A 15,506-nucleotide genomic window follows, 5' to 3' on the forward strand; every position below is an offset into this window, starting at 1 on the left:
AACACAGTTTGGTCAAGGGTTTGCTCATGAACTGTTCATTGAGCCTATTCAGTCAAGTATTCTCTAGTTACTATTCCTGTTGTCAGGTGGTCACCTTAGATTAATGTTATGTTTTGTTCCCTGATTGGATGACTAAAATTTATATAAATTGCAGTCTGAACAGTCACATGACTCTTTGTGTGACTACATATTCATATGGAGGTTTTTAGACTTCCACAAACATTCTTGGCCAAAACAAATCACTTCTCCATGAAAATGAAATGAAAGGATTGTGCACAGAAACTCATTCATGGGTTTTAGTTGAATGAATGTTTACCAAAAAGTCACTGCAGTAATCCTCTGGCTATACCAAAATTTCTTGTTTTAGTTCTTAGCAGGAATCACAGATTACTTTTAACCCTCTCAACTTTATTAATGTCGTAATGTGATATACCGAGGACAACAGGAGAGTACACAACAGGAGGTACATCAGCCCCAGAAGGATCAGGGCTTTATTCCCTGCAGCCTAACCAGGGGCAGCTGGGGCCAATTAAGGATCAGCCAGGTGCTCCATAAAAGGGCTCCACCCCAAACACATGGGGCACAAGCTGGAGGGAGCAGAGGAGTTGTGCTGTGTGGAGCGGAGCAGTGGACCAGAGCAGCAAAGCGGAGGAGTGGAGGAACCCCAAAGGAGGTACTGAGCCCAGCAAGGGGCAACACGGACACAGGGCCTGAGAGGCCAGCAGGACAGAGGGGGAAAGTAGCCCAGGGGAAGAGGCTGTGGCTCCCAAAATACAGAGCCAGTAGTCTGCAGCTACTGCTCATAGGGCCCCTGGGCTGGGACCTGAAGGAGCGGGTGGGCCCGGGTCCCTACCCCCGCTCCCCCAGGGAAGACGGGGTGACGGGCACCTTCCTGGCCCCCAACAGGAGCGAAGCACGAGATCCACTAGAGGGAAGCCGGCCATCAGCCACACTTAAACATTGGCCTTAGACATATTCTCAGCACAATTCCATTTGTGTCTGTTATACTGGTGCATTTTCACCTCGGTTTTCACATCATCTTTCTTGGTTAGTGCTTGCAAAACATGCTGGGTTAGTCAGTTTATCAAGAGACTGAGAACCTCTGCTTCTTGTACAGAACTGAACACCATGAGATGCAACCACGGGACTTTCCCTAAAATGCTCTGCCAGTGTATTTTGACCCTGACCTGAAAGTGCCCTCTGAAGGCCCGTTATTTAGCTCAGGGCATTGAGATTTCCGACAAGATCTTTCTAAAAGAGATGTTCTATTCAACCACAAGCTCACTGCAGGATTTACTGGGTGACATTCTATGGCATGTGTAAATGCAAGATGTCAGGTTAGATGATCATAATGGCCCTTTGGACTTAAGATCTATGTTTCTATGAATGAATCCCTGACCAATGATGCCAGTGATGTCTGTGATAGGTTGTACCTCTCTGGCACCCCATTGGAGTGAGGGCAGCACCTCTCATCTTTCATGTCCTTCTCTGGACTGGGGCTTAACTCTCTAGATGGGGTTCCGGACTTGGGATACAGCCCCAAGAGGCTGTACCTCTTAGGGTATGTCCTGCGGCAGCGAGCCTCTCAGTCTGAGTGGGCAGACTTGAGCTTGCGGATCTCATGCTAATGCTCTAATACTAGCTGTAGAACTGTGTTTTGAAGTTACAGCTTGGGCTGGAGCTCAGACTCCGGAGCCCCTCACCTTCCCTAGACTTCAGAGCACAAGCTTCAGCCCCAGTTTCAACTTCAAATCATGGTCTACACAGCTGTTTATAGAGCAGTAACATGTGCCCCACAGGCCCAAGTCTGTCAACCCAGGCTGGGAGGCTCACTGACACAAACTGTGTTGATGTGGTCTTAGGGAGTCTGTGTGTGTGTGTGTGTGGGTGTGGGTGGGTGGGGAGGGGAGAGATTAAAGTAGTCCAAAAAAAAGACGATGGGGGAGGGGGGGAGGCAAAATACCTTCCTAGCCCTTGGGAAGGGCTGGGTTCTAGCACTGTCACAGAGGGTAGTAAAGGCCAGTAGGCCTTAGAGGAAGGTCTGGGCTTCTTATCCCTTGTGTGTCTAAACAACCAAGGCTGAGTCCCAGGAGAGAAATGAAATGGCAACTTTCATGGGCAATATTAGTGAATTCGATGAAAACCACAAATCATGGATGGTACTTCAAAGGTTTTGAGGAATTTGTAGTTTGCAATGCCACTCTAGACAGACACGTTTCAACCTGGCTAACAGTGGTGGGTCCAAAGGCACATGGAGTGCTGCATGATCTATGGAATCCAACTGTGCCCAGATCTGCCACATATGCCGCAGTTACTGTAGCAATGCAGAATATTTTTCTCCCATGCCATGGATGACAGCAGAACAATATCAGTGTCCTCAGAGAAGTGGAGATTCAGTAGCGCAGTTCATTGCTGCTCTAAGGAAGTTGTCAGAGCATTGTTAGTTCAACAAACATTAAGTGATGCCCTGCATGACCAATGTGTCTCTAGATCAGTGTTTCTCAATTAAATTTGGCCGCGGAACCCTTTTTAACTTCTGCGGAGCCATGCGATACCCTCAGCTGAAAAATCTGGGACATCTTCCCCTTTTTGGCGGCACGATTTCAATTTTTCGCAGAACCCTGAAATTCATCTGGGGTGCCGCGGAACACCAATTGAGAAACACTGCTCTAGATTATACAATGACCAGATCTGGACAAAGTTACTGCTGTATCAGCTCTTTCATTCAAGAAGTCTGTTGACATAGCTATTGCCAGGGAAACTGCAGAAAAGGATTCTCTGGAATTTAGTGAGACCCAAGAAGTTCAGCTCCTGAATCAGCAGAGAGGACCATGGGAACGTAAGCAATTTCTGTGTGACAGTTGTGCACAAATTATGAAGGTGAGAAGGCTTGCTGGCCAGGCCAGGTCATTTGCAGAAAGTGACAGAAGAAAGGAAACATCAGTGTGACCTGCCGTACAGGTCAACAATCAGCAACACAAGAGTAACTGTCCATCCAAGAAGACACCTGAACCGAAAAAAGGATAGAAGTCGGAAATCCATAATGTGGAAGGATATAAGTTCTAGTGACACTGACCAAGACCTACAACTGCATGTGTTATCAGAAGCTGGAGTCAGACATGACACCTGGTTCACAGCCTTGCTTGAGGGAGTTCCTACAAGAATGGACCTTGATGCTAGAATGGCTGTCTCAATGATTTCTGCATTCAGCTATCATCAGACTGTCATAGGTCCTCCTGGAAGAAACCGATACAGGTTTGAAGACTTACATCAGAGGAAAAATTAGTCCCAAAAGGGATACTCCAGGTGAAAGTTCAACTTGATGTATAATCAGCATTTTTCCCTTGCATTTGTTTGCCAGAACTTGGCTTGAGAAGCAGTTGGACTGAGATCAAGGCGATTATAAAAACACTTTGAAACTTTTGAGAAATACTGGACAGACTCTTCAAAGTGTTTGAAAAAGAACTTAGACAGTTAAGCAACATGTCAGGGAAACACACTGTTAAGTCTGACAGCCAGCCAAAATATTACGAGCCCAGAGTTGTGCCTTATACTCTGAAGCCTCTGGTGGAAGCTGATTTGGACAAGTTAGAGAAAATTAGATTCTTGTCACCGATTTCACTCAGTGAATGGGCTACGCCCATCATAGCAGTGATCAAGAAGGATAGCTCTGTCCAAATTTGTGGAGATTTCAAAGTGATACTAAATCTGGTTTCATGTGCAGAACAGTATCCATTACCTCATATTGCAGATTTCTTTGCTGCTCTTAGTGAAGAGACGAGGTGGGTGAAATAATGTCTTTTATTGGACCAACAGTCTTCTCTTCTTCAAGTTACCTGCGTAGCTCGAAAGCTTGTCTCTTTCACCAATAGAAGTTGGTCCAATAAAAGATATCACCTCACCCATGTTTTCTCTCTTATATCCTGGGACCAACATGTCTACAATAAACACTATGAACAACTCTTGGTGGAGTATAGTGTTTTAGTAAGTTGGATGTGCTCAGTGCATACCTACAAATTAAGACTGATCCGACATCGCATCATCAACACACACAAAAAGCTTATTTTGCTACAACATGTTGCTTTTCAGTGTCATACTGGACACTTGCCGTGTTGCAGAATGCTATGGATGAGATCCCGAAGAGACTGAACAGAGTTCAGGTGGATGGCATCTGTAGCAGGTTTGGCAAGGCCCCGTTGCTGATCAGGTCCTCTGTGTCCACAAACCATGCACAGTCATCAGCTTCATGCTCCCACCAGTGCTCTTTATTTACAAACTTAACCCACCACCATCTACTAATATACACTCCAGCCTAACAGCCCCAGGGGCCTCTCTGCTCCAGCCACGGGTTAAGGGAAGTTCACCCTCTGCTGCAGCTTTTCCCTTGGCTGGCTGTTTGCCTACCCCTGCACTTCCTTCCTGTGAGCCTTTATGGAGCTTGACCCTAATAAGCCCAACAGCTGCTCCTTGTTAACCCATCCCATGCAGGGTTTATTCAGCCTCTTCCCATTCCTTCTAATGAGGGTACAGTGGCAGGGGGCTGAATCAGCCTGGCTGCTCCCAGTACCCGGTCACAGCATCTTTGTTACAGGAAAGGATCAAGGGGATTATCTTCAAAATTTGGATGCTGGCTTGCAACGTTTGGAAGACCATGGACTGAGAGTATGTCAAGACAAATGTGAGTTTTTCAAACCTTGTCCAAGCTGAATATCTTGGATATGTATTTAATGCCATGGGCATAAGGAAATCGCCAGAGAAAGAGAAGGCAGTTCTTCAAGACCACCACCAGAAAGTGTCCCTGTTACTTTCACTCCTAGGACTGCTTAACTATGCCTTCCAGCACCCTCCAGTATATGAGCATCCCATCCATGGCCCCACAAAGTCGCAGGACCTCCTTGTCAACCTTCTCCTAGCTGTGGCCAAAATGGCCGTCTACAAGACCAGGGAGAGGAGGTTGGCGGGGGTGGGGGGCGCTCTGCATCCGGGCGGAGTTCCTCTGGGCAATGTCCGCTGGCTCCCTTAATGCCTTCCGGGGGCAGTGGGCACTGTCCAGGGTTCTCTGCTCAGTGTCCTGTTCTGGTTTTCTTTGTTTGACCCTGTGACCCGCCCCCCCGCCCTCTCCTGTTTTTTAATTAGTTTTCTCCCGTAATTAGTTGTATCCCGGGCTCAGTGGCTCCTTCCCTTAGGCTGGGGGAGGGGCCTTTAGCAGTGGGCGGGTTTGTGCCTGCCCACTCCCTGGCTTACAAATAGTAGCACCCTCCTTTAGCTGTCAGGCCTGGCCCTGTCACACAAAGAACAAAGACAGAGTGTGTTCTTCTTTTGCCTACCCAAAATCAGATAGGTTTTCTTTATTGCTGTGAGAAAGATAAGGGATGTAGATAAAATGTTTAAAGGCATGAGGGGGTGGGGGGTTGATATATGAATGCACAAACAAAGGAAAGCTCTGACTTCTCTTCAAGACAGATGTCAGAGCAAGGGAAATGCAAGGGATGCAAATGAGAGGTGTGAGAAGGTCAGTTTATGGATCTATAATATTTCTAATGCCAAGATGTGACACTGCTCCCTGCCCCTCCCATGGGGTAAATGGGGTACAAAAGGGATTGTACTGAAGCCCCCACACCCTCCAAAACAGAACATGACCATATATTGGAAGAGATGGTACGGGGGGGAGGAGCTACAGATATAATTAAGGCTATCAAGAAGAAGGAGGGGAGAGAGAGTTTCATCAGCTTACTGAACTATGGTCAGGGAAAGAGGGAGTTCTATAGGCAAATAGAACTATGATAAGGGAGAAGGGAACTCTATTGGCATATAGAGAAATACACCCGAATGGTGTGAAGGGTTTGGAGATATGATTGTTTTTAAGCTTGTCAGTGTACCCCCAATAAACCCGTTGCAGATTGCCTGCAGTTTGGACTCTGGACTGTTGCTTTCCAGTGAACTGTGTCTGGGAATTGAGAGGGGACAGGGTGGGAGAGCCCTAACAGGCAGCAAGCTGGTCAAAATGTTGAGAAACACTGTCCTAGTGGACCCTAAGCCAGTAAAAATAGGACACTATCTTGGACAGTCTTCATCCAGCCTTAGTGTCTAGCATGTGGGACATTGTCCTTTACATGCAGGAATGCCTGGTGGCATATTCTGGGTACCAGCAGTTGTGTTCTTACTTTGCCATGTTGTTTATCACCTCACACACAGTAGAGGTGTTCATTATGGAGTACCAAGTAGGATCATTGCCTGACCCATAGAGGTTCCACTACTTTATCATTTATGGAGGTTAGTTGCTCATAGGCATGGCTCACTGTTGGGTCTTCACGCTGCTCTCAGGCAAATTCTGTGTCGCATAATAATTTTTCTAGGTCGTTCAATGATAGTCTCTTTATTATCCTCTCAGTCTGCAACCCAGGTGGGGAACTTGTGGAACCAAACTTCTTTCAAGGGGATCTTCTGATTCTCTTCACCTGGCTAGCCCTAATGGTCTTGGGCCCTCTTCATGCATCGAGGCAGGGCTCATGGCTGTGATATCCTGTTCTCCCAGCTTGTATATAATCTCTCAGAAGTACATCTAGTCATAGTTGATAATAACGGTATGAGCCAAGGATGGTGATAATGTCACCGGGAGTGCCTGTCTGTGACGTTCCACTGTTAGTCTCACCCATGCACTAGAATACATCCTCATGTCATCATGGATACTCTAAAGAAAGATTTTTCTCTGGGGAAATCCTCCGACCTTGCCAGGCAAGTCTGTACCAATATCTGGCTACACCCTGAGTCCGGTAGACCTTGTATTTGGTCATGTTAATCCCTACTGGGACAGCTAATTTAGCATGTTCCCTCTTACATGCTCAATTCTCGGCCATCCACACTTTATAAGGGGGTATTCTCTTTGGATGGGCACTGGTTGCCCCACAACAAGCAAGTCACCAGGTTATCACCTAAACCCAATCTTCTGCTCAATGGTGAACCCACCTGGTGTAGGGGCTGGGTTCCTCGATTTGAACTAACTCCTCCTGGGAGTGTGATTGGGAGCCAAAAATCCTGATTTGATTCTGCTCTGGGTAAGCCTGGCCTACCACTGGTTGTGCTAAACATCGTGAGAGTGAATATGAGGACCCTTGTTCCACATCTGTCACCAGGTTGCCTCCCCCATTCAATAAGGGGCCCACACTTTCCCTGACCACCTTCTTGTTGCTAATATACCTATAGTAACCCTTCTTGTTACCCTTCACGTCCTTCGCTAGTTGCTCATAAGGTGGCCTGGGCTGAGCCAGTCATGTAGGGGGCCAGCACAAGGGCCCACTGCTATGGAGACCATTGGGAGAGCATGGCCACATATTCAAAGATGTTCCAGAAGGCTTTGGGATCATCCTCTGGCCCCATCTTCATCAGTTTTGCCAGGTCTGATGGGAACACAGGTGCCTGGCTGCAGCCGCATCACCAACTACTGCACTAGTAGTTGTTGCTCTTTATGCTGGTTCACTGGTTCAAGCAGCAGCTGCTGCTATTGAGAGGCCCAATGTTGCAACAGCTCTTGTTGGAATTGATGCACTGCCTACTGCTGCTGGGTCTCATCGAGCCATTTCCGGCACTCTTCAGGATCCATGCTCGGCTACATCACTCTTGCACAAGGACTTTTAGTCTCTCCACCTCACACCCTATGGCAGGGTCAGGATATAGTTGTCCGCACTCCCCACCATTCATGATAGGTTGTGTATCTCTGGTGCTACTTTGAGGTGAGGGTAGTGCCTTTCTTCTTTTGTCCCAGCCTTCTCTAGACAGTGGTTTGACTATAGTTTGGGTTCCAGTCTTGGCGTATAGCCCTCCAGCTGTACCTCTTAGAGAATCTATCGCCTTCTGTGAGGTGAGGGGTTAGAGAAGGCCAAAAGAAAAAGGCAAAATACCTCCATGGCTCATGGAAAGGGCTGAGTCCCTGCAATCTCACATAGGGTAAAGGGCAGTAGTCCTTGGGAGGTAGGTCTGGGCTTCTTATCCCTTATGTGTCCAAATAACCAAGACTGAGTCCCAGGATTCTGAAAATAAAAATAAGGAAAATTTGTTCCCTCAGAGAGCTCGGACAGCTAGTGTTCTTGAGGAGTTCCTCCAGTTAGACAGCCTCTGTTCTCTGGAGCCACGGCAATCCATGCACTAGCTGTGTTTGCTCCTAAATGCCATCCAGCCTGAGCCAGGATCCTTCCTTTTAAGGACCTGTCCTTTTCCAGGGTTGACAAGCCTTAAACATGTGGCAGGTTGGGGTTGATTGAGCCCAGAGGAGCTCTTTAACCCCCTTTTACCTGAGGCAGGGAGCTTTTCTGTCACAGGAACTTTATGTGGGAAACTGTGCACTAGAACTTGGTCTGAGAACATTGACTCATTTCCTCTAGGCCATTGAGCATCCGTCAGATGATGATGCACAGCTGTTTCTGTGTTTTATGCATTGCCACATTTCTTGCTGATTTGTATTTAATCTTAATTTCCTCTTTTTCTGCAAATGTGTCCAGATTTCAGAGGAAAGATGGTGAATCTGAGTTCTGCGAATGTAAAGATTTCCTGTCCCTTTGGTGGATGCTGCTGAAAGAACACACTGAATCATCGCAACCCCCCGGTGACCCTCTTTCCAATTCCAGGCTTTTGGGCCCCACCTCACCCAATGGAAGGAAGATTTAGGCTCTGCTACTCCTACCTTCCTGCAGTGCAGCTGCTGCTGGTGACCTGTGCTGCTGGGGTTTGTGCTGGTGAAATCAAGTCCCCTAAGATTTCTATATATTTGTTATTAGTATCTCTTTGCAAGTCATTGGTGCCTTTTAATATTAGCAGCTACTTCTCCAAAAACTAATCTCATTGCCCACTGTATTAATGTATATTCCGTTACCATACACCTCTTCCCTCTGGTTTCTGTTCTGTTGGGGATGTCTGGCACACCTGACATCCTGTGCACCAGACACAAGGATGGGAGTGATGGCACAGACTCTACTTCCCTACAAACCTTCATTTTCATCCCATGGCCATCATCAAGCTGCCCTAGTGCAATTTCTGCTGACTCTGCCCCTTGCAGAAGAAACAGAAAAACACCTGACCAGGGAGAGAGCAATTATACTAGAACAAGGGGACCTCAATCAGTTTCATATGTATTTCATATGTATTACACACAAAAACTGTGCTAAAGGGACATTACAATTGCAAAGCTGAGCACTCCAATGTTAGCCAATGTCAGAATAAAGGTTGCTTGTTCACCCTTATTTTGGTTGCCTTGGGCATATGTAGTACGATACAATCTTTAATTACATGTATACACACTATTTTTTCCAGTCCAGTCACTTCCCTCCACTGGCTCCCATTCCCTGCCCACCTCCATTTCCCTGCGCAGCCAGTCCCAGGCTCCCCATCTTTCCTGTTGCCAGTCCTAGTCACCTTCTCCAACCTGTCCCAGATTCCCATTCCACCCTCCCCCCCCCCCCAATTTCCAATCCAAGCTTCTCTTTCCACACCCCTGTCAGCCTCCAGCCCCTGTCTATCCATACCCCCAGGCTTCTTGTCCCATTCTATTCCCTGGCCCCTCCCCAGGGCATGAGTCATGCCAGAATGCTTCAGAATGCCATTCCAGCCCTGCCAGAAGGGACATTCTTTTACTACCAATAAAAAACTACTATCGCTTATGAATGAGAGATCTGGAAGTACCAGAAGTGCCCTGCTCCTCCCTAATCTGGCTCTTCTCCCCTCTACATTTGTCAGGGGGCTTGCTCCTCCATGCTTCCTGGGGCAGGAGAAAGAACACTCGGAGCACAGGACTGAAAGGCTCCCTGTTCTCATTTCTGGTGCCCAGTGCCACCATGGACCACAGCAGCTGGGAACAGCAATTTTTTTGGAAAGTCCTGTGTGGCGACTGCAGCCTTAGGATCGAGCATGCTCACTGTAGACAGAATCTTGGAAGAATTTAGCTGTGAAGCTTAAAGAAATCTCTACTGAGCATGTATGAACTGAGATTTTTCAGAGGCCTGTAACTTGGTCCAACCTAGGTGAATTTGGTCAAATCTAGGAGCAACAAAAGACACTCCCCTGACACAAAGCCATTTCCATGACATATTTTAAGTCCCTGCTCCTAAGACTGGAGGCACTTGAGCTTTTCAAAGGAAAGGTCACCAGAATATTTTTTAGTATGACTAAATAATCTATTTCCCCCCTAACTTTATCCTAAGCAACAGCTGAACACTTTTGGCTGAAACTTTCAAACAAACAAGCAAATAAATCAGCTTGAGGCAGACACCCAGCATAGGATGTTTAAAACAATGGCTAAAGTATGGCAAAGGTCAGGGGTGCTGGAACAATTTGTTTAGTGGGGGTGCTGAGAGCAATTGAATCAAATTGTAAACCTTGCATATGATGGAAACAACTTCAAGCCAGGGGGGTGCGGCAGCTCCTCCAGCACCTATGGAAAGGTATCAGCAACTGACAATAGGGTCTTATAATGGAAAGTATCAGGCAACTTCAGTAATAGATGGAGTTGCAAGCTGTACCTATTGTATATATTTTCAAAGAGAGCAAGTGTGTATAAAAGTGAGTACTCTTCTAAAAGTGAGGTGAGTGCATATGAAATTGCTTTAAGTCTCCTAATGAAGATTTTTATCTGGGAATGACTTCTAATTTTCAAAAATAGAAACACTAAAACTGTTACTTTTTCTTCATAACTTTACGTTTAAATACGGTGAAAATTCTTGATAAAAAAATCATTTAGCTGAAAAACTCAACTATTAAAAACAGGTCATGTGTCTCGGTCGCTATTCAAAGACAAAGCCCAAAGGAAGGGAATGTACAGCTTTTAGAACTCCCTCGCTTCTCTCCTGAAGAGTTTGAATTGCAAGCTCCTGCTCCCAGCAGGCCAATAATGTAAAACTATCTTTATCCTGATCTTTATAGGGCCTACCATCTTTTCATAACTTTAAATATCCCCCAACACCTGAAGACTCCTCAGGCAATGCCACTCTGCTGGAGCTCTATGGTTTTTCTATGGGGCAGGGGTCAAGCTGTCCTCTGCAGCACCATCTGTTGAAAACCCACCATGTTTCTAGCTGGAGATCTGATTTCCTTCCTGTGGGTTCCCTTCATGGCTGCTACTAATGTAGTCATCAGCATCACGGCCCCTGCAAGAGAGTGGGTAATGGATCAACATAAGGGCCAGTTGTCAATGACTACTGCTCTTGCTTCTGTGGATTTCCTCTTCTCTATGGATCTGCAGAGCTGAAAATCTTCAGTCCTTGCTAACTCTGAACTTTGAATTTCATGGCTTTTACATTTTCTAAAATGTGCAATGTTGCACTAAGGCTTTTTCTCTTAAGTTACTGACTCACATTTACAGAGTTATCTCTGCATCTTCTCCCTTTCCATGCCTCTCATCTTTTTTAACTATATTCTCTTGATAATGCTGATCAATTTAGTAACCCAGCAAATGAGCCTTGTATAACAAACATATTCCCAGAAATCCACAATGAACTGCAAACACTGAGTTTGTCATTGACATTTCTGTAGAAGAACACACTCTTTCAATATTAGAGAAATTAGCTTAGGGAAGCAAAGTTCTTACATTAAATTTACTATTTCAAAATGTCACATGGGACAGGATAGTTCCTTATTTAAAGCCCAGAACTTCCTTATATTCACCAGCTCTTCAAAACTCAGGAGGACCTGCTAATCTGGCTTATTAGAGAAGGATTGTTTTCTGAGGCACTGATCATAACTCATCGTTATTTTTGGTGAAGGAAAGAAGGGAATGAAACATTTGTAATGACTCTCTACCTGCACCTGATTTTTCTTTCCCTCATTACTACATCAATTCAACTGCCAGGTAAGTTCCTGTCCTGACTTTTCTGAAGTGAGGGTATAAAAGTGCTTCTCTTTTCATGCTTTCCATAGTCACTTTAACTTTCTCTTTGGGGCAGAGTGAGATTATTTATTTATTTATTTATTTATGATTTGTTATTAGCCTCAATTTAAAACCGCTTCACTCAGTTTTGGTGGTATCCGGAGTCCTCTGATTTCCTTCACCCCCTATTAATGGGGTTTTAGGCCAAGATATGGATCAGAAACTGTGCTGGTGAATTTGGTCAAAGGTTGGGAGATAATGTGTCAATGCTGGTTCTTTAAGAGCTGTCAGGTGCCTTTGATACCATTGACCAGGAGGAGCTGCTGCTGTGCCTACAACTGCTAGTGTAGTGGACTAAATAGTTCCTGAAAGGCATGAGTCCTTGCACTGTGAGAGGACCCAGAGGGTGGTGTCCTGCTATTGCTTGTCTGCCCACAGACTCTCTTGAGACTCTCAGGTGGGATACCTCAGGCTTCTGTGGTGACACCTCTTCTGTACAATGCATACATAGGGCCTCTAGAAGGGAATGAGGAAGAAAGTTTACCATGACCATCTTCTAACCAGAGGTGTACGTTGTACCTGAACAAAACCTAGTTTATTCTAAGCTGATCTTTTCAATTCCTGGTGTGTTACAATTAGAGCTGTTTATTTTGAGTTTCCTGGCTGAACTGTAAAGCCAGGAAAAATCTTTTGGGGGGGTGAAATGTGTAGTTTACCCAAAATGAAATGCTTTCTTTGGTTTTTGGGTTTTGTAAACTTCTTAAAATAAAACTGAAGTAAAATTGAAAACAAAAAGTAATTTTGAATCAACAATATTGAAATATTTCATTTAGAAAATGTTGAAATAAATCCTTTCATTTTTTTGGATTTTTTTCCCCTGACTGAAATAATTCAATGAATTCAGCATGAATTCGTGAAACGTTTTGGTTGACTTAAATCTGCTTTTTTTTTTTTGGCTAAAAAAGTTTCATCTGAAAAATGTTGCCTATCTCTATTTGCAGTTAGTCAGTCAGACGTGAACGGTGACTTCACCCCCCCTTCTTGCAGAGATACATGATGATCACCTGTCACCCACTCAGCTAACTCTGCTACCCTCTCTGTCAGCAATTTATGCTGTTGCTGCTGCTGAGAGGGAGAGGGGAGGAAACGGCATTGAGAGCAATTCCCGCTTCAATCCTCTCTCATCTCCTGGAATGGTGAGAGGAGATGTGAAAAGAGAAGCACAGCACAGCTTAGAGACGCTATTGGGGATACATTGGGCAAGATCCTGGATCCTGCTATGGTGCATTTACACCCCTCTAGTAACATAAATCCATAAAACTGATCTAGTCAGGCACTGGAGGGAATTTCCTTTGTGTGTGAATCACCAGGTGACATGTAGCTGGCTTTAAACCATCCTCTTCCAGCCCCCCAGATGATGAGACATGTCAGAGGTGTGCTCAGGGGGCAAGCAACATGGCCAATGTGCTGCTGTGCTCTTGCAATCTTGGGCCAGAGGCTGCTCTTACTTTCACAAGGGGTCAAAGCATTTCCTGGCAGTCCTGTGCATATAGTGAGCTTGAACAGTATGTTCAAAATTGCCCTAACATATCAAAAGTTATGGTCCCTGCCCAAAGGAATTTGCAATCCTGTCTAGACACTTGAAAAATCAAAACACGTGTAACACTCTATGTGATGGTACAAGACTGAGATGGTGAGGAAGTCATGAATTCTGGCAGAGGTCATCTTTGAACCACTTCTTGGGAGCAGTGTGTTTTATGGAGAATCTGAAGAAGAAGAAGAGCAATTTCCATACATTTGTAACATTCCCAGTATCTACAGGTTATACAATGTTATATATTTTGTGAGCGTGGCTGATTGTCCTCCTGTGCTTATGATGAGTCGCACCTGATTTTCTTTGTCAATAAATTTAGAGAGAACGATCCTGAAGTGACTCTCAGGCATGAATACCAACCTCAAGGCAGACAGTTAAGAAGAATGGTTCAAACCCCAAATTGGTTGTTAGTTCTATACTTAGATTTCACCAACCATTTAGTAAGTGTAAAATCCTCAGGCCTTATAACAGCCTAACCATGGAATCACAGACAGTCCCCTTGAGTACTCCCATCTATCTTGTCACCCAAGTAGCCTTGTCTTTGTGATTGATGGTCCCTTACACCAAAAATGACAACAATATTCAGGTTTCTCCCAGTCCCAACGGAGTAGTCACTTATGGCATGACAAGTGCTCCACTCCTTAGATCTCACACCAACAACAATGCTTGTAGCCAATCTTATAATAAACTATCTAAATATTTCTTAACAAGGAAAAGGAAATGAGAGCGTTATTTACAAGGTTAAAGCAGAAAAACATATACACACAAATGAGTTGTGGTCTTAAGTTTCAAAAGGTAATAGAAGATTCTGTAATAAGCAAACTCCATATGTCCCTTTAAGGCTAACCCAGGCTAACCACCAGGGATCTCTTGCTTGCCCTCAAGAGTCCATGTAGCATAAAGATCTAGTTTCTCCTTGTCAGAAATTTTAACTCCCTTTCCCCTTTCTCTGTCAGTTCAGCTGGTGGAAGGAATTGACTTACACTTTTACTCTTCATGGGAGGGTGGGAGAGCAATTAACAAAGTCTTTTGTTCTTTGACATTCCACAATTGTTTGTCTGGTGTAAATGGGCCTTCACTGTTGGGCAGGAACATCTTTTGTTATAGGCCAGCATTTCACACTAAGCTGTCTGGTGACTGCCACAGCTATAGAGGCTCACAATGCAAATACACAAATATTACCTCACAATATGGGATACAGATGAGATAAATGAGATCCATGAACACAGCAACTTACAAGCATTCAATATAGTCTAAACACTAAACCCATGTTTCTAGTTCTAATACTTATTTTAACAATACACACACATGGGTGAGCCAGACATTTGTCAGCATCCAAATGAGGCACGGGGACCTTGGTGTAAACTGGCACCTGATTTTCCAACATCACAACAGCATCTTTCACTGCAGGGGGTCAAATGTCCAAGAAGTGACCAACTTATCTCCTATTATAGCCTTCCCCAAGTATTATTTGTTCTCGTTTTGTTTTATAGGCAATGGAATATTTTTAATACACAATGAAGACCGTAAGCTCTGTGTAAAAGCTCAAAGCTCTAGCTCAGTCATAGTTGTCACTTGCAACCAGGATGATGAGTCACAAAAGTTCAAGTGGGTCTCTGCCCACCAGATTCTGAGCATGGCATTGACGTTGTGCTTGGGAGTGCCTTCAACGAAAGACCAGGTTGCGATCACTTTGTCTCCTTGTAACAAGACAAATGGACTCCAGCAGTGGGAATGCAGAAATGAGACCCTTCTCGCAATCCAAGGGGAAGATTTATTTTTCAACTCTGCCAACGTAGAGAAAAGGAAAGTCATGCTGTCCAAAGGAAGATCTGGCATACGGAGTAGGTGGAAGATCTATGGAACGACAGAAAATGTGTGTTCTCAGGGCTATGAAGGTAAAGTTTTGAAAATTAATCTCTTTATTCTGAACTAATTTACCTGAATACCTATTGAGCATTTGCTTTCCTGTGCACCTCCCTCTGCCCATCATTCCATGCCCAGAACTACTGAGGGCTCTATAGCAGAGTTGACTACAAGTAGAGAACTGAATTGGACCTT

The 15,506-nt window shown here is 44.9% G+C and overlaps 1 protein-coding gene and 1 long non-coding RNA gene across 2 annotated transcripts in view; both read left to right on the forward strand.

Moving 5' to 3' along the window:
* Positions 1-589: 589 nt before the first annotated feature.
* Positions 590-9,349, forward strand: LOC137162465 (uncharacterized). The gene is made up of 2 exons (XR_010922366.1): positions 590-673; positions 8,496-9,349. It is a non-coding gene; the product is annotated as an uncharacterized lncRNA (long non-coding RNA).
* A 2,352-nt stretch (positions 9,350-11,701) lies between these two features.
* The window catches only part of LOC137162463 (macrophage mannose receptor 1-like), a 61,200-nt gene continuing 57,395 nt past the window's right edge, over positions 11,702-15,506 (forward strand). The window contains exons 1-2 of the mRNA XM_067562316.1: positions 11,702-11,833; positions 14,939-15,343. Coding sequence (XP_067418417.1) covers positions 11,773-11,833; positions 14,939-15,343 — 466 coding nt within the window. The 5' untranslated portion in view covers positions 11,702-11,772. The remainder of the gene's footprint in view (positions 11,834-14,938; positions 15,344-15,506) is intronic.

Source organism: Emydura macquarii, unplaced genomic scaffold, assembly GCF_026122565.2.
Source record: "Emydura macquarii macquarii isolate MOO-44397 ecotype Brisbane River unplaced genomic scaffold, CSIRO-AGI_Emac_v2 contig_2422, whole genome shotgun sequence".
NCBI lineage: Eukaryota > Metazoa > Chordata > Testudines > Chelidae > Emydura > Emydura macquarii.